General features: G+C 38.4%; 1 protein-coding gene across 1 annotated transcript in view; it reads left to right on the top strand.

The window, feature by feature from the left end:
- Nucleotides 1-12500, top strand: part of LOC137989388 (uncharacterized) — a 38347-nt gene that overhangs the window by 11812 nt on the left and 14035 nt on the right. Inside the window, exons 5-7 of the mRNA XM_068835215.1 lie at nucleotides 8186-8341; nucleotides 8988-9257; nucleotides 11145-11309. Coding sequence (XP_068691316.1) covers nucleotides 8186-8341; nucleotides 8988-9257; nucleotides 11145-11309 — 591 coding nt within the window. The remainder of the gene's footprint in view (nucleotides 1-8185; nucleotides 8342-8987; nucleotides 9258-11144; nucleotides 11310-12500) is intronic.

Raw genomic sequence — 12500 nt, 5'->3', positions numbered from 1 at the left:
AAACGATGAAACCACATTTTAAAAATACGCATCCGTAAAAATATCAAATGATTTAGTGTCCAAGGAAAGAATTTGAGAAGTAACTTCTACCACCAAATTTCAGTTATTACTGGTATTCTGTTTTGTCGTTGTCATTCGCTTTCTCCCTCCTTTCGTTTCTGTCCTAGTCATTGGTCCTCCAGGCATCATGCAACCTTATCAGAGCCTCTAAACATATGCCAAAATTTGCAATACAGAGAAAAAAAGCAGCTCTAAACAAATTAAGAGTAAACACTTACCTTTAAGTTGATATCCCTCCGATGCTTCTCTTGGATAACGGCGTAGCCACCAGTGTGAACCACAGCTGTAATGTTATGCAAAACTGGATTGAAACCAGCGAAAAATGCAGAAAGAAAACATTTTCCAAACCGTTTTCCACCTGAACGTGACAAGCGTTGATTGTTAAGAGCTATAGTGACGTAGTATGGTCGTGTAGCCACGTCGAGCCACAGGAAGCGCGTGGAAAATGAAGCCTTGTTTATGTTTAGGTGAGTTAACCTTGGTTGAGCTTACGATCCAATCAAAAAACAAGTACCTGGTCAGCGGTCAACTAAAAAAAAAAAACTTACCTAAATGAGCTCTAAACTTGAACCCGCGATATGGTCACGGGACACTGGTCAGCGGATACCTTGATTTGACAGGTGTCAATTGGCCTAAACATGGACGTCCAGTATCAAAGATGTATGCTGTAAGCTAGAATTATATTGGTCACATTGGAATACAGGGAGGGTGGACGTACGGACGGACGGTCGATGACGTCATGGGTATAAAACCCAAATGTATCGCATTGTTGGGTTACCATATTTTCTTAACTATGGTGCTCCGCGCGTCGACCTCCGCTAGTAATAATAGGGATGATGATAATGACGATGATGTAACTATAATCATGATATGATAATAATCCAAAAAACAATTTGGAATTCTCAACTATGCCTTTATTTATGAACTCATGAAAACAAGGTATTCAATGTCGGTCATGTCCCAAAGTAAATTAGATCCAAACGTAGCCTCCTTGCATACGGAACCCGCGCCCGCAGTGCGCGCGGCAGTCAAAACCGTGCTATCCTGTCAATCATTTGCCCTTTCACCGGAAACAGCACATTTCGGTTGTGCGTGTCGATCTACCGCCGTCGAAAGGAAGCGATTAAAGTCTTTATTTGCGAAGTTAACTCAAATAAATACATTATCAATACGGTTTTGCTGTCTTCTTACACTTGATTCGAAAATACCAGCCTGAATTCGTCTCAGATTAGTTAGAAAAAGCACAAATAAAAGCCAAAGCACAACAGCTTACGTTCGAATTCAGCTCGCCGACAACCCAAGTTTGTTGACAAAAAAATTGCCACAAAATGTTTTAAATGGTTTTCTGGCTCTCTATTAATAGCGCTCACGTGCATTTTAAATGGGGTGTCGGGAAAGAAAAATTGTCAAGCTGATATTTGTTTCGTATAAACATACCTTTTCAAGTAGCGAAAATTTGTATAAGCACTACAAAACTTTTACTAACCATTGCCCGAAGGAACACCTTTGAGAAGCAAGGAAGCCGCTGATGAATTTTGCACAAAAACCTCGGCCCCTAACACCGGAAAGCTTTTCAGCGGAAGGCTCACTAAAGAAGAGTTTCTAGAGCTTGCCCTCCCGCAGGTCGCCAGAAAGGTGCAAACAAGCTGATTCATGTCTGAAAAGATTAAGGTCTAGAAGGTGCAGTCAAATTTTGTTTCTTGTATTGAGCAAACATTTATTCAAAACTTTTCCCTCACTCCTAAATAAGAACTTGCTGTTTCTTGCAATTCTACAGTGAATTACTATTAGGCCAATACGAGAATCAACATCAAAGAGGCACTCCCAGGGGTTTGAGGGAAGAAGAGAACATGGCTTATTTGAACTGGAGAACAGAGGAACAATATCAAAATATTTTAGGGAACAAGGGAAGAAAACCAATATTTCACTTTTAGGGATCAAAAGGCTGGGAACAAGTTTCAAAGTAATTTGGGGAACAAGGAAACACAAGAAAATATCTAAAGGGAACAAGAACTCCTCTCCCCAGGAGGCCCTCATCAAATGTTCTGCCTCTATCCAACAGCTCAAACAAGCTATTAATTCCAACAATTTTTGAATGACCAACAGGAAGAGAAGACTCTCTAAGATAAACAAATTATTTATAATAATTATCACTTTAGCATGGGAAACAATGCTCAGATGCTTATGAGCACCCTCATGCCCATGTTTGTAAAAAAGCACCATGAAGTATTCCTTGCGGCTAGTTTAGGCATTGTTTCATCTTTCAACATCCGGCAAAACCAAATCAACTCCATTCTGAGAGGGCACTGGGGAAAGAGGCTACAAGAAAAAACTTGCATTAATCCAATTCTTCCAAGGTAATCTTTACAGAATAAGATTGTTGAAGGAACACTTTTGAGTGCCACCCTTAAGCCTTTTAAAACAAGCGCAAACAATATTAATAGTCTTTAAATTCACAAAATGTCAAACAGCACATTTTATTCTCATATTCAATTAGCTTAGGCCGCAATATTCCTTAAAACTATGCAGAACTATTTACCATAAAATGTGGAACATTTCCTGCCTATCTAAATATGCTGCAAAAGGGCTCCAAAAAGCAACCAGTTAAGTTTTTAGATAAAGATACACAATACCTAAAAAATAAATTATTTGATGTGATCAAGACATTGAATGACCAAGCAATAAATAAATGGCAGCAATGTATGTTAGGTTCACAAAAAGGGAAAAAAATATTCCTCAACTGATGTTTCAATATGCATATTTTAAATTAATGTTCTATCAACAACTCAAGAGACTGACTTTTCACTGGCATTGATTTACATTTCCATGATAAGTTTTAAAGTGAATCTGGCAACCACAGTGCCCTATGAAATTGGAAATAACTTAAACAAACTCTTTAAACTAACATTTTACAAGGGACACCATTGTTAATGCCCTGCGAAGAACAAAGATTAAATTGAAAAAGAGTTGGTCTGGAGTTTATCCACAATGGACAGTTAGTGGCTGCATTCACCAATGTAGAGAACAAACACATCAAGTTTCTTCTCAAGCAACCAGGTGTTCAAGGAGCTATTCAATTTCCAAAGAACTATGGTAGTGTGCAACAGTACCTGGGTGAATTTGGGTACGTGGCCTGAAACTGAAACTTGTGGAGCCAAACAACTTGTTGAGCTTAGTACTTAAACTGGGTAGATAATTATGTCTACAAATATTGTCTATTCAACCAACAGTTTCTCCTAATTTTGTGTACCATCCACTTGTTGGTTCCTTAATTAAAAAAATCGCTAATTCAATTAAGGATTCAAGTCCTTTCAAATGATCAAAGTTACTTTGCGCCACCAGGAACAAACGAAAAAATACAAGCAATGAAGACAAACTGCTCAAAAATGCACGACTCCCTTTGAAACAGCAAAACGGGCCGGGGATCCTGAAGTCACTAAAAAGTGCTGCATGCTACGTGGATGTTTGCAGAACGATCGCAAGTTGTAATCACTGAAAGAAAACTCCACTCCAGATCTGATAGATGATGGTCGTGCAAGACTCGCCAAGCACGTGGAACACCCAACAGGATTGTTTGTTGTTTGGCACAGCAGATGAACGAAAAATTGTTCCCCTCACTATTAAGTTCCTACCCGATAAGACCAATCTTGCCCAAATACAACAACAATTTGGGCAGCAGGCATTAGCTCATCACAAGCCATCGAAGTTGGCATAAAGCAGCATAGCGCTTCACCTGTAGTTCGATCATGATGGACACAAACAAGAGCTGAAAAAACTTCATATGGTCACACGGCCAAATGCGATTGACCCAACACTCATTAGAGCGGCTCAGTTATCGGACATCAAAGTGCTGAACAAACCAAGGGATTTCGTCGTAAAAATGTTCACTCAGCAACGTCTTCTTCCTCCACAGAATAAAGTTCAAAAAGCGATCCTGGTTGTTAATCACATGCTAGCCCATAAAGTGGATTGGCAAATTGATTGCCAGAACAATGCGTCATGTTCAAAGAAGCGACGGTCAAGAGAGTCACAAGAGAAGGCTACGCGAATGTCCACCGATCTAACCAATCCCAATGTAAACAATTGGCGTGACGTCGAATAGCACAAGGATAGCACAGTTTTTCCCGCTCGCTGAATTCTGATTGGCCAGTTTAAATTTCAGTAGCTCTCGCCGTATGCAAGGCTGTTCCAGGCAGTCAGTTAGTGGGGACTAGCAAGAAAAGAGTCCAGATCAAGGAAAAGCGATCGCAGATAGAGAACCGAAAACCTGGGCAGAGGGGAAACTAAGAGCGTTTTTTTTTATTTTTATTTTTATTTTTATTTATTTATTTTTTTTTTCTAACTGAGAGCAACAGGCTAATCCTAACGAAAGAGCTTTATTCTCTCAAGAACGAATATTTATTTATTTTGTCTAATTTTTATTACACTTTGTGCAAACTGGTTAATATCCGGATTTTGATTTTCACAATCGTCTGAAACAGAGGGAGGGGCTGTACATTTTCACCATAACTAGACCCTCCGTGAGGGTACACTGGGTTGCCTGTGGTACGTGCACCGTTCCAGACAATTTTTCTCAAGTTGGAGGGTCATTAAGAAGTCATACCAGACGAGGCCCTTTGGCTCACTGGTCCTCACACGTTCGTACGACGAAACAGATCTGTCCTTGCGTAATATGTAGCTCTAACAGTGCACGATATTGTTTTGGTATTGTCTATCATTGTAGTGCCATGGTAGAAGTCTTGGGTAAATAATCTGAGAAGACATGTGGTTACTAGCAAAGTACTGAACCCAGAAAGATTGAAGAAAATAAATGGGAAATGAGAAACATTGGCTTCTCGGCTGACATGTTGATAAACTTCTTTTCACCACAAGTTTAAGCGTGCCCTCTGAGCATCTGACAGCTTTGTAATACCGAAGTTCACTGAAGTTAAGCCCTGTTCGGCGGGGTTAGTGTTTGGATGGGAGACCAAAATAATTTATATATACCCCTCTTAAAACAGAAGCATCGGACCCAAAATACTATTAACGCTAACAAATGCGAACTCAGCAAGGTACAGATTTTGTTAGCTTGCCTTATGCAAAAACAAATATTGATGCAAAAGTAAATAAATATTGATACACAGTTTTTAGAAAGAGCAGAAGGAAGTTTCCCGGACGATAGCTCGAGAATAACGTATTTACGACATGAAAACAACATTTATTTTGAACCGTGAATATAGAATATAAACAGTTACGATCAGCGACAAACATTTTGGGAGATTTTTGCAACGTTCAATTTTGTTATTGTACGTTTTGGCTTCACAAAGAAATCGCAAAATCGAAAGTGACATCGCCTGAATTCAGCGGGCGCCGTGATGAAGTTAACGCGGCATGTTTACTCGCCAAACAGTGAAGTATCTGTGTCAAATGATGGCAAGATACCGGGTTTTTGCAAGTTTCTTTTTCAGTCAAGTGTTATAAAGTTTGGCAACGAAATGGGCGAAGTCAAAACAAAGATCACAATCGCCCAAGTCTTGTTTATGCAAAGTCAAAATTTAATATCCAAGACGCGTACGACGTGATTTATTCTAACCAGGTAATTCCATGAGTTTGGAAATAGCAGCTACTTTATTATTCAACTGCGTCACAATTCTTCACTGATTTTGGGGTTCATTTTGTTGAAACTCAAGCACGCTTCCAACAGGCCTGTGAACCCTTCCTGCTTACAGAGCAATACTAAAAAACTTCTCCCATATCACATTTCAACCTTAAGCTCGAAAATTCAATACACAACATGATATTATAATTCACAAAGGCAGAAAATACCACAGAATCCTTTTCCAGCGAAAAATTTATTGAAGCAAACAACATATTTGCTCTTAGAGGCGAAAACCTCTTCCTATTTCATTGCGTGCGTGAAGACAAGAAACTCGATCGTGTTAAATTACCATGTACTTCAGGTAAATACAGCTCACTTTGATTTCGGCTCGACGGGCGATAGATTGTTGTCGAAGTCCATTACTCGTCGCTTTTAAGATTCCACCGCCTGTATATCCAATTGACTTGCCATTATTGAGCTTCATAAGGGTATATTTTGTTCAAAGATCCACTAAAACGCCATTCGCGTTACATGACTATCGACGCCATTGCCGGTTAAGTTAATCGTTCTACTGTGTCTACCAGAGAAATCTACGCATTTCCCACTACCCTCTCGATCCTAAGAAAATACGCGCAGAAGGCTCTATGCACAAAGACACCACTTAGCAGGGGAGTGACAAGCAAGACTTTCACCGACACGGAAAAAAAAGAAAACGAAAATTTAAAAAAACGACGAAATGAAAGACAGATTCCGACTGGATTGCCATACGGCAAGCCAGTAAAAAGCGACTTTGTTTTCCACGAATTATTACGTCTCAGAAAGTGCGGCGTATGGGGTTGTAATCACCAGTTGCTTGAGTGAAAACCCGAACGAGCGCGGTACAGGCGAGTGAGGGCTTTTGACACAAACAAAGAAGTAATATAGCTCCGTACAAAGCACTGTCTATGACGTCAGCTGTTTATTACACTACACGTAAAACGAGAATTTTCATGAAAAAAAAGTTTTCTTTACGCAAATTAGAAACCTAAATTTACTTACAATAGAGTCAAATGCAAATTTAACCCTAACCTTTTGGCTTGCGATCAACACTTTAGTCTTTCGAAACTCCTTTCCTTTTATAATGATTAAGGAAAAGTCTTGGTATCTTAAAGTTCCTATGAAATAAAAAATAATAACCTAAATAATGCCTATTTGAAAGAGTTTTCAAAATAATAAATAATGGACTTTGCCGTTTTTAAGTCCTTTTTTGTTTTAGAGATATTTGAGTTTTTGTGTTACGTGAATTACTAAATTGCTGACGTCATCAGTGGTTCCACTTGAATATGGATCACAAAATCAAGAATACATCTAGAAGATCAGCCATATTATTTAAATTTGGCATGAGTAATAACCCTTTAAAAAGGTGCAAGACGATGCAGAGTTGCGGTAACCATGGCAACACTTTTAGCTTCAGTTCCTTGTGGTTATAAATGAAATTCCTCAATTTCCTCTCAAATCAGGCAAGACAGACAGTCCTACTCAAAACACACATAGAGCCCATGTTGCCGTGGGTCTCCTAATCAACTCATTGAGTGTGAATGATATTTGGTTACGACAAAAAGTGGAAACACCATTTCCGCACAACCTTGGTCTGGAAGCAAAACAGTTGCCATGGCAACTGTACAATGATGTCATTTTATGCAATGACTGATGAACATTATTAGTGCCAAGTTTAAATCTCTCTCAGGTCGTTCCTTGAAACTTTTTTTTTTTTTCCGAGCAACGAGAAATCTCTCAATGGGTTGCTTAAAATGTGTTATTGTTTTCTTGATGCTGTTCAAACTCGTCCAGGGAGCAACCAACCGGCACAAAACTAGAGCTTACCGGCGCCTTTGCTTTTTCGCAGGAAAAGTTGGAGGAGGCGCCGCTAAAAAAGCCACCAAATCTGAAAAGCTATTTGAATGTAAACGATACACGATTCTGACTGGCTCGGAAAGGCCCTTGCGCTATCGTTGATTGGTTATACTTTCACAGGTGAAACAGCTGCCTGTTATTCTGATTGGCTCTAAAGGCTTTTTTCACCTGTGAAAATAAAGCGTATAGATTTCTTAAATTCTTAACCGACAGACTTATGGAGGGAGGGGGAGCGGTGGTAATAAATTAAGGATTAACAAGTAATAATACAAGCCTTTCGTTCACGTTGTAGTCATCGCATACTCGGTAAAAATATGTTAAAAATCGGCCAGATAGGATTCCGAATATATTGAGGGTCTAGTGACCTGCCGTCAGAGGTTCAAAGGACAAAAGGAGTTTGGAGGGCATAAAAATTTGATTCAAAGACGGAAAAATGACATTTCAGAAAATGATGCACTGTCCCCATCATATTTATATTTGCTTGTATCATACATAGCAGGCAACAAATGAAAGTAAATATTAACTGAACAGTAAAATACTAGCAAATGGAAACACTCGCACAAAACGGTGGGAGTGTCAGTTGGGTGTTAACCACATCAATCGTCCATGCATTGTGAGGGCTCCTTGAATAATAATTATGTTGTCAATCTGCAGGTCCTTATGCAAACCGCATGACTTTGTTTTCAAACGGTTCTCTTGAGATAGTCAATGTCAAACCCAGTGACGAGACGGTCTATAGATGCACTGTGGAGCGAACAAACTATGCATCTCCTCGTTTACGCTTTTTCTCGATAAAAGTTGACTCTCGGGGTAAGTTTTAGCTACCTTGTTTTACGAATCATACCCCAGAACTCCATAATGTCGCTTTTGAACAAGGAGGAAACATATTCCGTTTCTAAGTGCCGACCGGAGTAGCGATTTGAATCAGTTCGCATTTAACTTCTCAAATATTTGGGATCATTTATATAATTATTTATTTTATTTTGACAATTTATTTAACTGCTTGTTTATTCATTTATTCATCCATATTAAAGAAATGTCTCGGTAATACACTTAGTGGTATTCAACATGCTCAGTTGAAGTTTTATTTCATGCTATTAGTTCCATGGAAAAACGTGTTTACCTTTTTTATAGATATTTTGAGTCTGATTGCTTTCTTTTCAAACCATTTTGAATTTACACCCTTCGACATTTGCAAGGAAAAGTGGATGCACATCAACATATCTAAAAATTCAAGTAACTAGATTCACACCGATTTAAATAGGCGTTACGAAGTGTTCCTCTGTCGTCTCTTCAACTCCAACATCACTCACTTTTGTCTAGGTATAAAAACAATTGACGTCACAAAGTGTACCTTTAACTCTGCTCCAGAAGTGACAGAAGTAAAAATAAACAGCTGGATTGGATATCAAAATTGGACTTGCATCTATGCATTTATTTTCTGAATTATTTCCAGTGCCACCTAAGATTTCCTTACGATCGCTGGATGAAGTCAGGGTGCACAAAGGGAACGTGCTATACTTAAAGTGTGATGCAGAGGGCTCGCCTACTCCAATCATAGTCTGGAGGAAGGATGGGCACGTCCTAAACAACTCAATTGGTGTTAACGAGCACTTCATAATGGAGAACGCCACAAAAGCCGATGCCGGTGCATATGAGTGTGTGGCCTCTAATTCTGTGGGATCCGACAGTTACATGGTCATAGTCCGCATATTGCCCATCAAAGGTAAAGGAGTCCGATTTTTTCCAATGGGAGAAAAGAACCATACTTGCTCTTCAATGATTTCAATGCAGCCACTTGTTATCTCCCTCATTTTGCCTAGCACTTTTTTTCCGTATTATTAAAGTCTACCACTCATGGATTTTTTAACTCCCGACAAGGTACTCGACTTGTATCCTTAAGGTGGCTCACGCTTTTTAACCTTTTTTCAAAGAGAACTGTACGCGATAAAAGACTAGAGAACTTTCCTAAAAGACTAGCGAACTTTTCTTCCTGTGCAAATACTTAAACATTAAAAAAAAAAAAAAATGGACCAATCTTCCTAAATTTGCCACTAGTAAGAGAAATGGTTCCTTGCCATCCCACACAAAGCGCGTTCTTTCAAAAACAAGTTTTGAAGTCCTTAAAACCGGGTAGAAAGAATGTTATCGTTTCTTGTTAAACTTTCGATACATTTCAATTAGGCCAGTAGGCAACAAATATTTCTTAGCCTTTCAACTGCTGCTACAACACACTCACCTGCTTGGTTTTGGGACAAACGACGACGAATTTTGTTCATATTTAATAACGAAATTTTCATGAGGAACGTCAGCGCCCTTCTATTACCTATGCGTTTTTAGGTCATAATGGACAATGGATAACAATTCAAATACACAGAAATGTTCTCCATCCCTATGGGCTAGAAGAAATGCAGTTTTCACGTAAAACAGTGTAGCGCAGAGATAATTTGGTGCACAAAGAGATAACAAACCAAGCATTCTGATTGGTCAGTGGTGGAAGAAACTCACAGATAGCCAATCAAATGCAGTCCCTGGAGGCCCAAAAGGCCACTTTTCAAAATACCCTAATACTATTTGTTTGCCCTCCAAAATCTTGCAAAAGTATTGTCTCCATTTTTTTTTTTTTTTTTTGGGGGGGGGGGGGGGGGGGTTTCAATGATCCCAAAATTTTGGAGGGCAAACAAAGAGTGTTTTAGTATTTTTGAAAGTGACTTATTCTTGCGGTACACGCTCGTTGCTTCTACACAGTTATGATAGGCTACCTTGAAAATTTTCACTAGTGTTATTAAGTAATTCCTTTTGTTGGTCTTCGGAAAAAAATACTCGCGGTTATTTGCTCCAATTTGCACTCGAAATCATGTACGTTTTTTCCCTGAGCGAGCAAAACTATACAGGATAACAAAACTAAACATTCTTAACAATCATACAATTTTTGCTGGCTTTTGGTAAAACCACGCCCTAACAAAGCCGACCGTAGAATTGAATTTCAGCTGATGACGAAATGAATGTTACTTAAATTTGGAGAAATTAAAAAAACAAAAACAAAACAAAACAAAGCACGAAGACGCGATACATTAATTAGACCACATGGGCTAAAGGTGTGAACTAATTTGAGCTAATAGGCGGTTCATTCCAAAGACGTAAGAGTGCTTAACATATTCCCAGGTTCGACTTTGAATGTGAATGGAGTTTATTTTAGTTAAAGTGCCTTACTTTACATAATCGTAGAAACGAGGTATCTTCACAAAGGCAGAAGTACGATCTCAAGCCTATTTTTTCCCTCTCGGTTGTGTACTTCAGCAGATCAACACACGATAAGGCGATGAGGCATCGAGTAAGTCTGAAGTTGCCTTGAGTTTCTGTCTCACTTGGGTGGTCTTCTTGGACCCCAGTATGAACTCGCCTAATAGCCCATAATTGTTTTAAAATGGTGGGACATTTGAAAATCAGATCTCAATTATTTCGTTAATAACTTGATGTCTGTTAAGGAAGCTTTTTTCATTCCATGTTTGCTGTCTTCTTTTCATACTGTTTCAAAAGTCACAAAAGTGTTGAGAATTTACCTGCAATCAAACGACTTATTAACTGTAACCTCTTCACTATTATTCTAAAGAAGCAAGACCTAAAAGTATTTTGACCAAGGAAGGACTTGCGGGAGGTGCAATCGCTGCAATTGTTGTTGGTGGTGTCATAGGCATCTCATTGATCATCGCTATCATTTGGTGTGTCCGGAGAATGCAAGTTCACCAAAACAGACAAGGCCGAATAGCCAGGCCAGGTGGGTAAACTTCTTACCTTTTCCTTACTTGTTAATAGATGCTATTACACTTTGTATTCAGTAACTTGAATCTGGTTGGCTAATAACTTACAGCTATTCTGGTAATCAATGTAATGCAATCTTCAGGTAAGAAAACTATTAGCTAAACAGATAAATCATCAATCTCTAAGGTGCGCGCCTAATGCACGATTTTCATTACTATTATAATTAGTCGAAATATGTCGCAATGTTGTTGCATGAATAAACTTTAATCATTGTTTTTCTATAATCTACTCTTTGCTTCCTTTGGTTCGTTTGCAAATTTGGTATTTTTTGAAGGTATCAACGACTTGTTGCTGCTTTAAACAGGTAGACGCGCTGTAAATTGGTTCACTTCAGGCTCTGCCTTTGTTCCATTTCACTCAAATTCGACTGATTATCCAATATGGGGATTACCAAACGGCAACACAGAGACGGAACGCTTAAAAGATATCTTTAGGGCTAGAAAAAAGAACAGGGGATTTTAAAACAAGAACGACAAATAGCATCTTATAACATATTACGGACAAATTGCAGTTAGGGGCTTTTTATTGCTCAAATTATCACAGAGCACTGGGTGCGTCAACGTCTTTTAAAATGATTAAAAGATGTTGTTTTTGTTTTCTGTTGCATTGTTTAGTGAAAAACAATGTATCATAAATCAATTATTAAATGTTTTATGAGATTACTTTTACCCTTCTTCTTCTTTTTTATTTTTTATTTTTATTTATATATATATAAGAAGAACTTCTAGTTATACGGCTTATGCGGCTAAGGTTAATGTTCGTCTGTAATTCCAATTTGATCCTGAAAAAGTTGTCAACAGGTTCTTCTGTTTCGTTATTAATTCATGAGCCTATTGACCTATCAAATGGCAGATATTATATTCCGTAATACCTATTCTTTATTAGTATGTGATGTTTCAGCTATAAAGTCACTGCACGTAACAAAGCTTTTTTTTTTCTTGTTTGCTAATCCTCTGCAATTTGAACCTTTGTGAGTGTGTTATCGGCTCTAAAAACACAAGGCTTCGCCTGGTTTTTTTAAAACCCGATAAAACAATGCTGCTGATTTTTAAACATTACTGAAAGTTGCATATGTGGTATAATAAAGTCTGACTACAAACTGAGCTGTTCTTCAGGGTATCTTGCAATAAGACAACCACTTTACTAA

The sequence above is a fragment of the Montipora foliosa genome, unplaced genomic scaffold (assembly GCF_036669935.1).
Source record: "Montipora foliosa isolate CH-2021 unplaced genomic scaffold, ASM3666993v2 scaffold_458, whole genome shotgun sequence".
NCBI classification, from domain to species: domain Eukaryota; kingdom Metazoa; phylum Cnidaria; class Anthozoa; order Scleractinia; family Acroporidae; genus Montipora; species Montipora foliosa.
The sequence above is the reverse complement of the archived record's forward strand: the minus strand, read 5'-3'. Positions and strand labels throughout refer to the sequence as shown.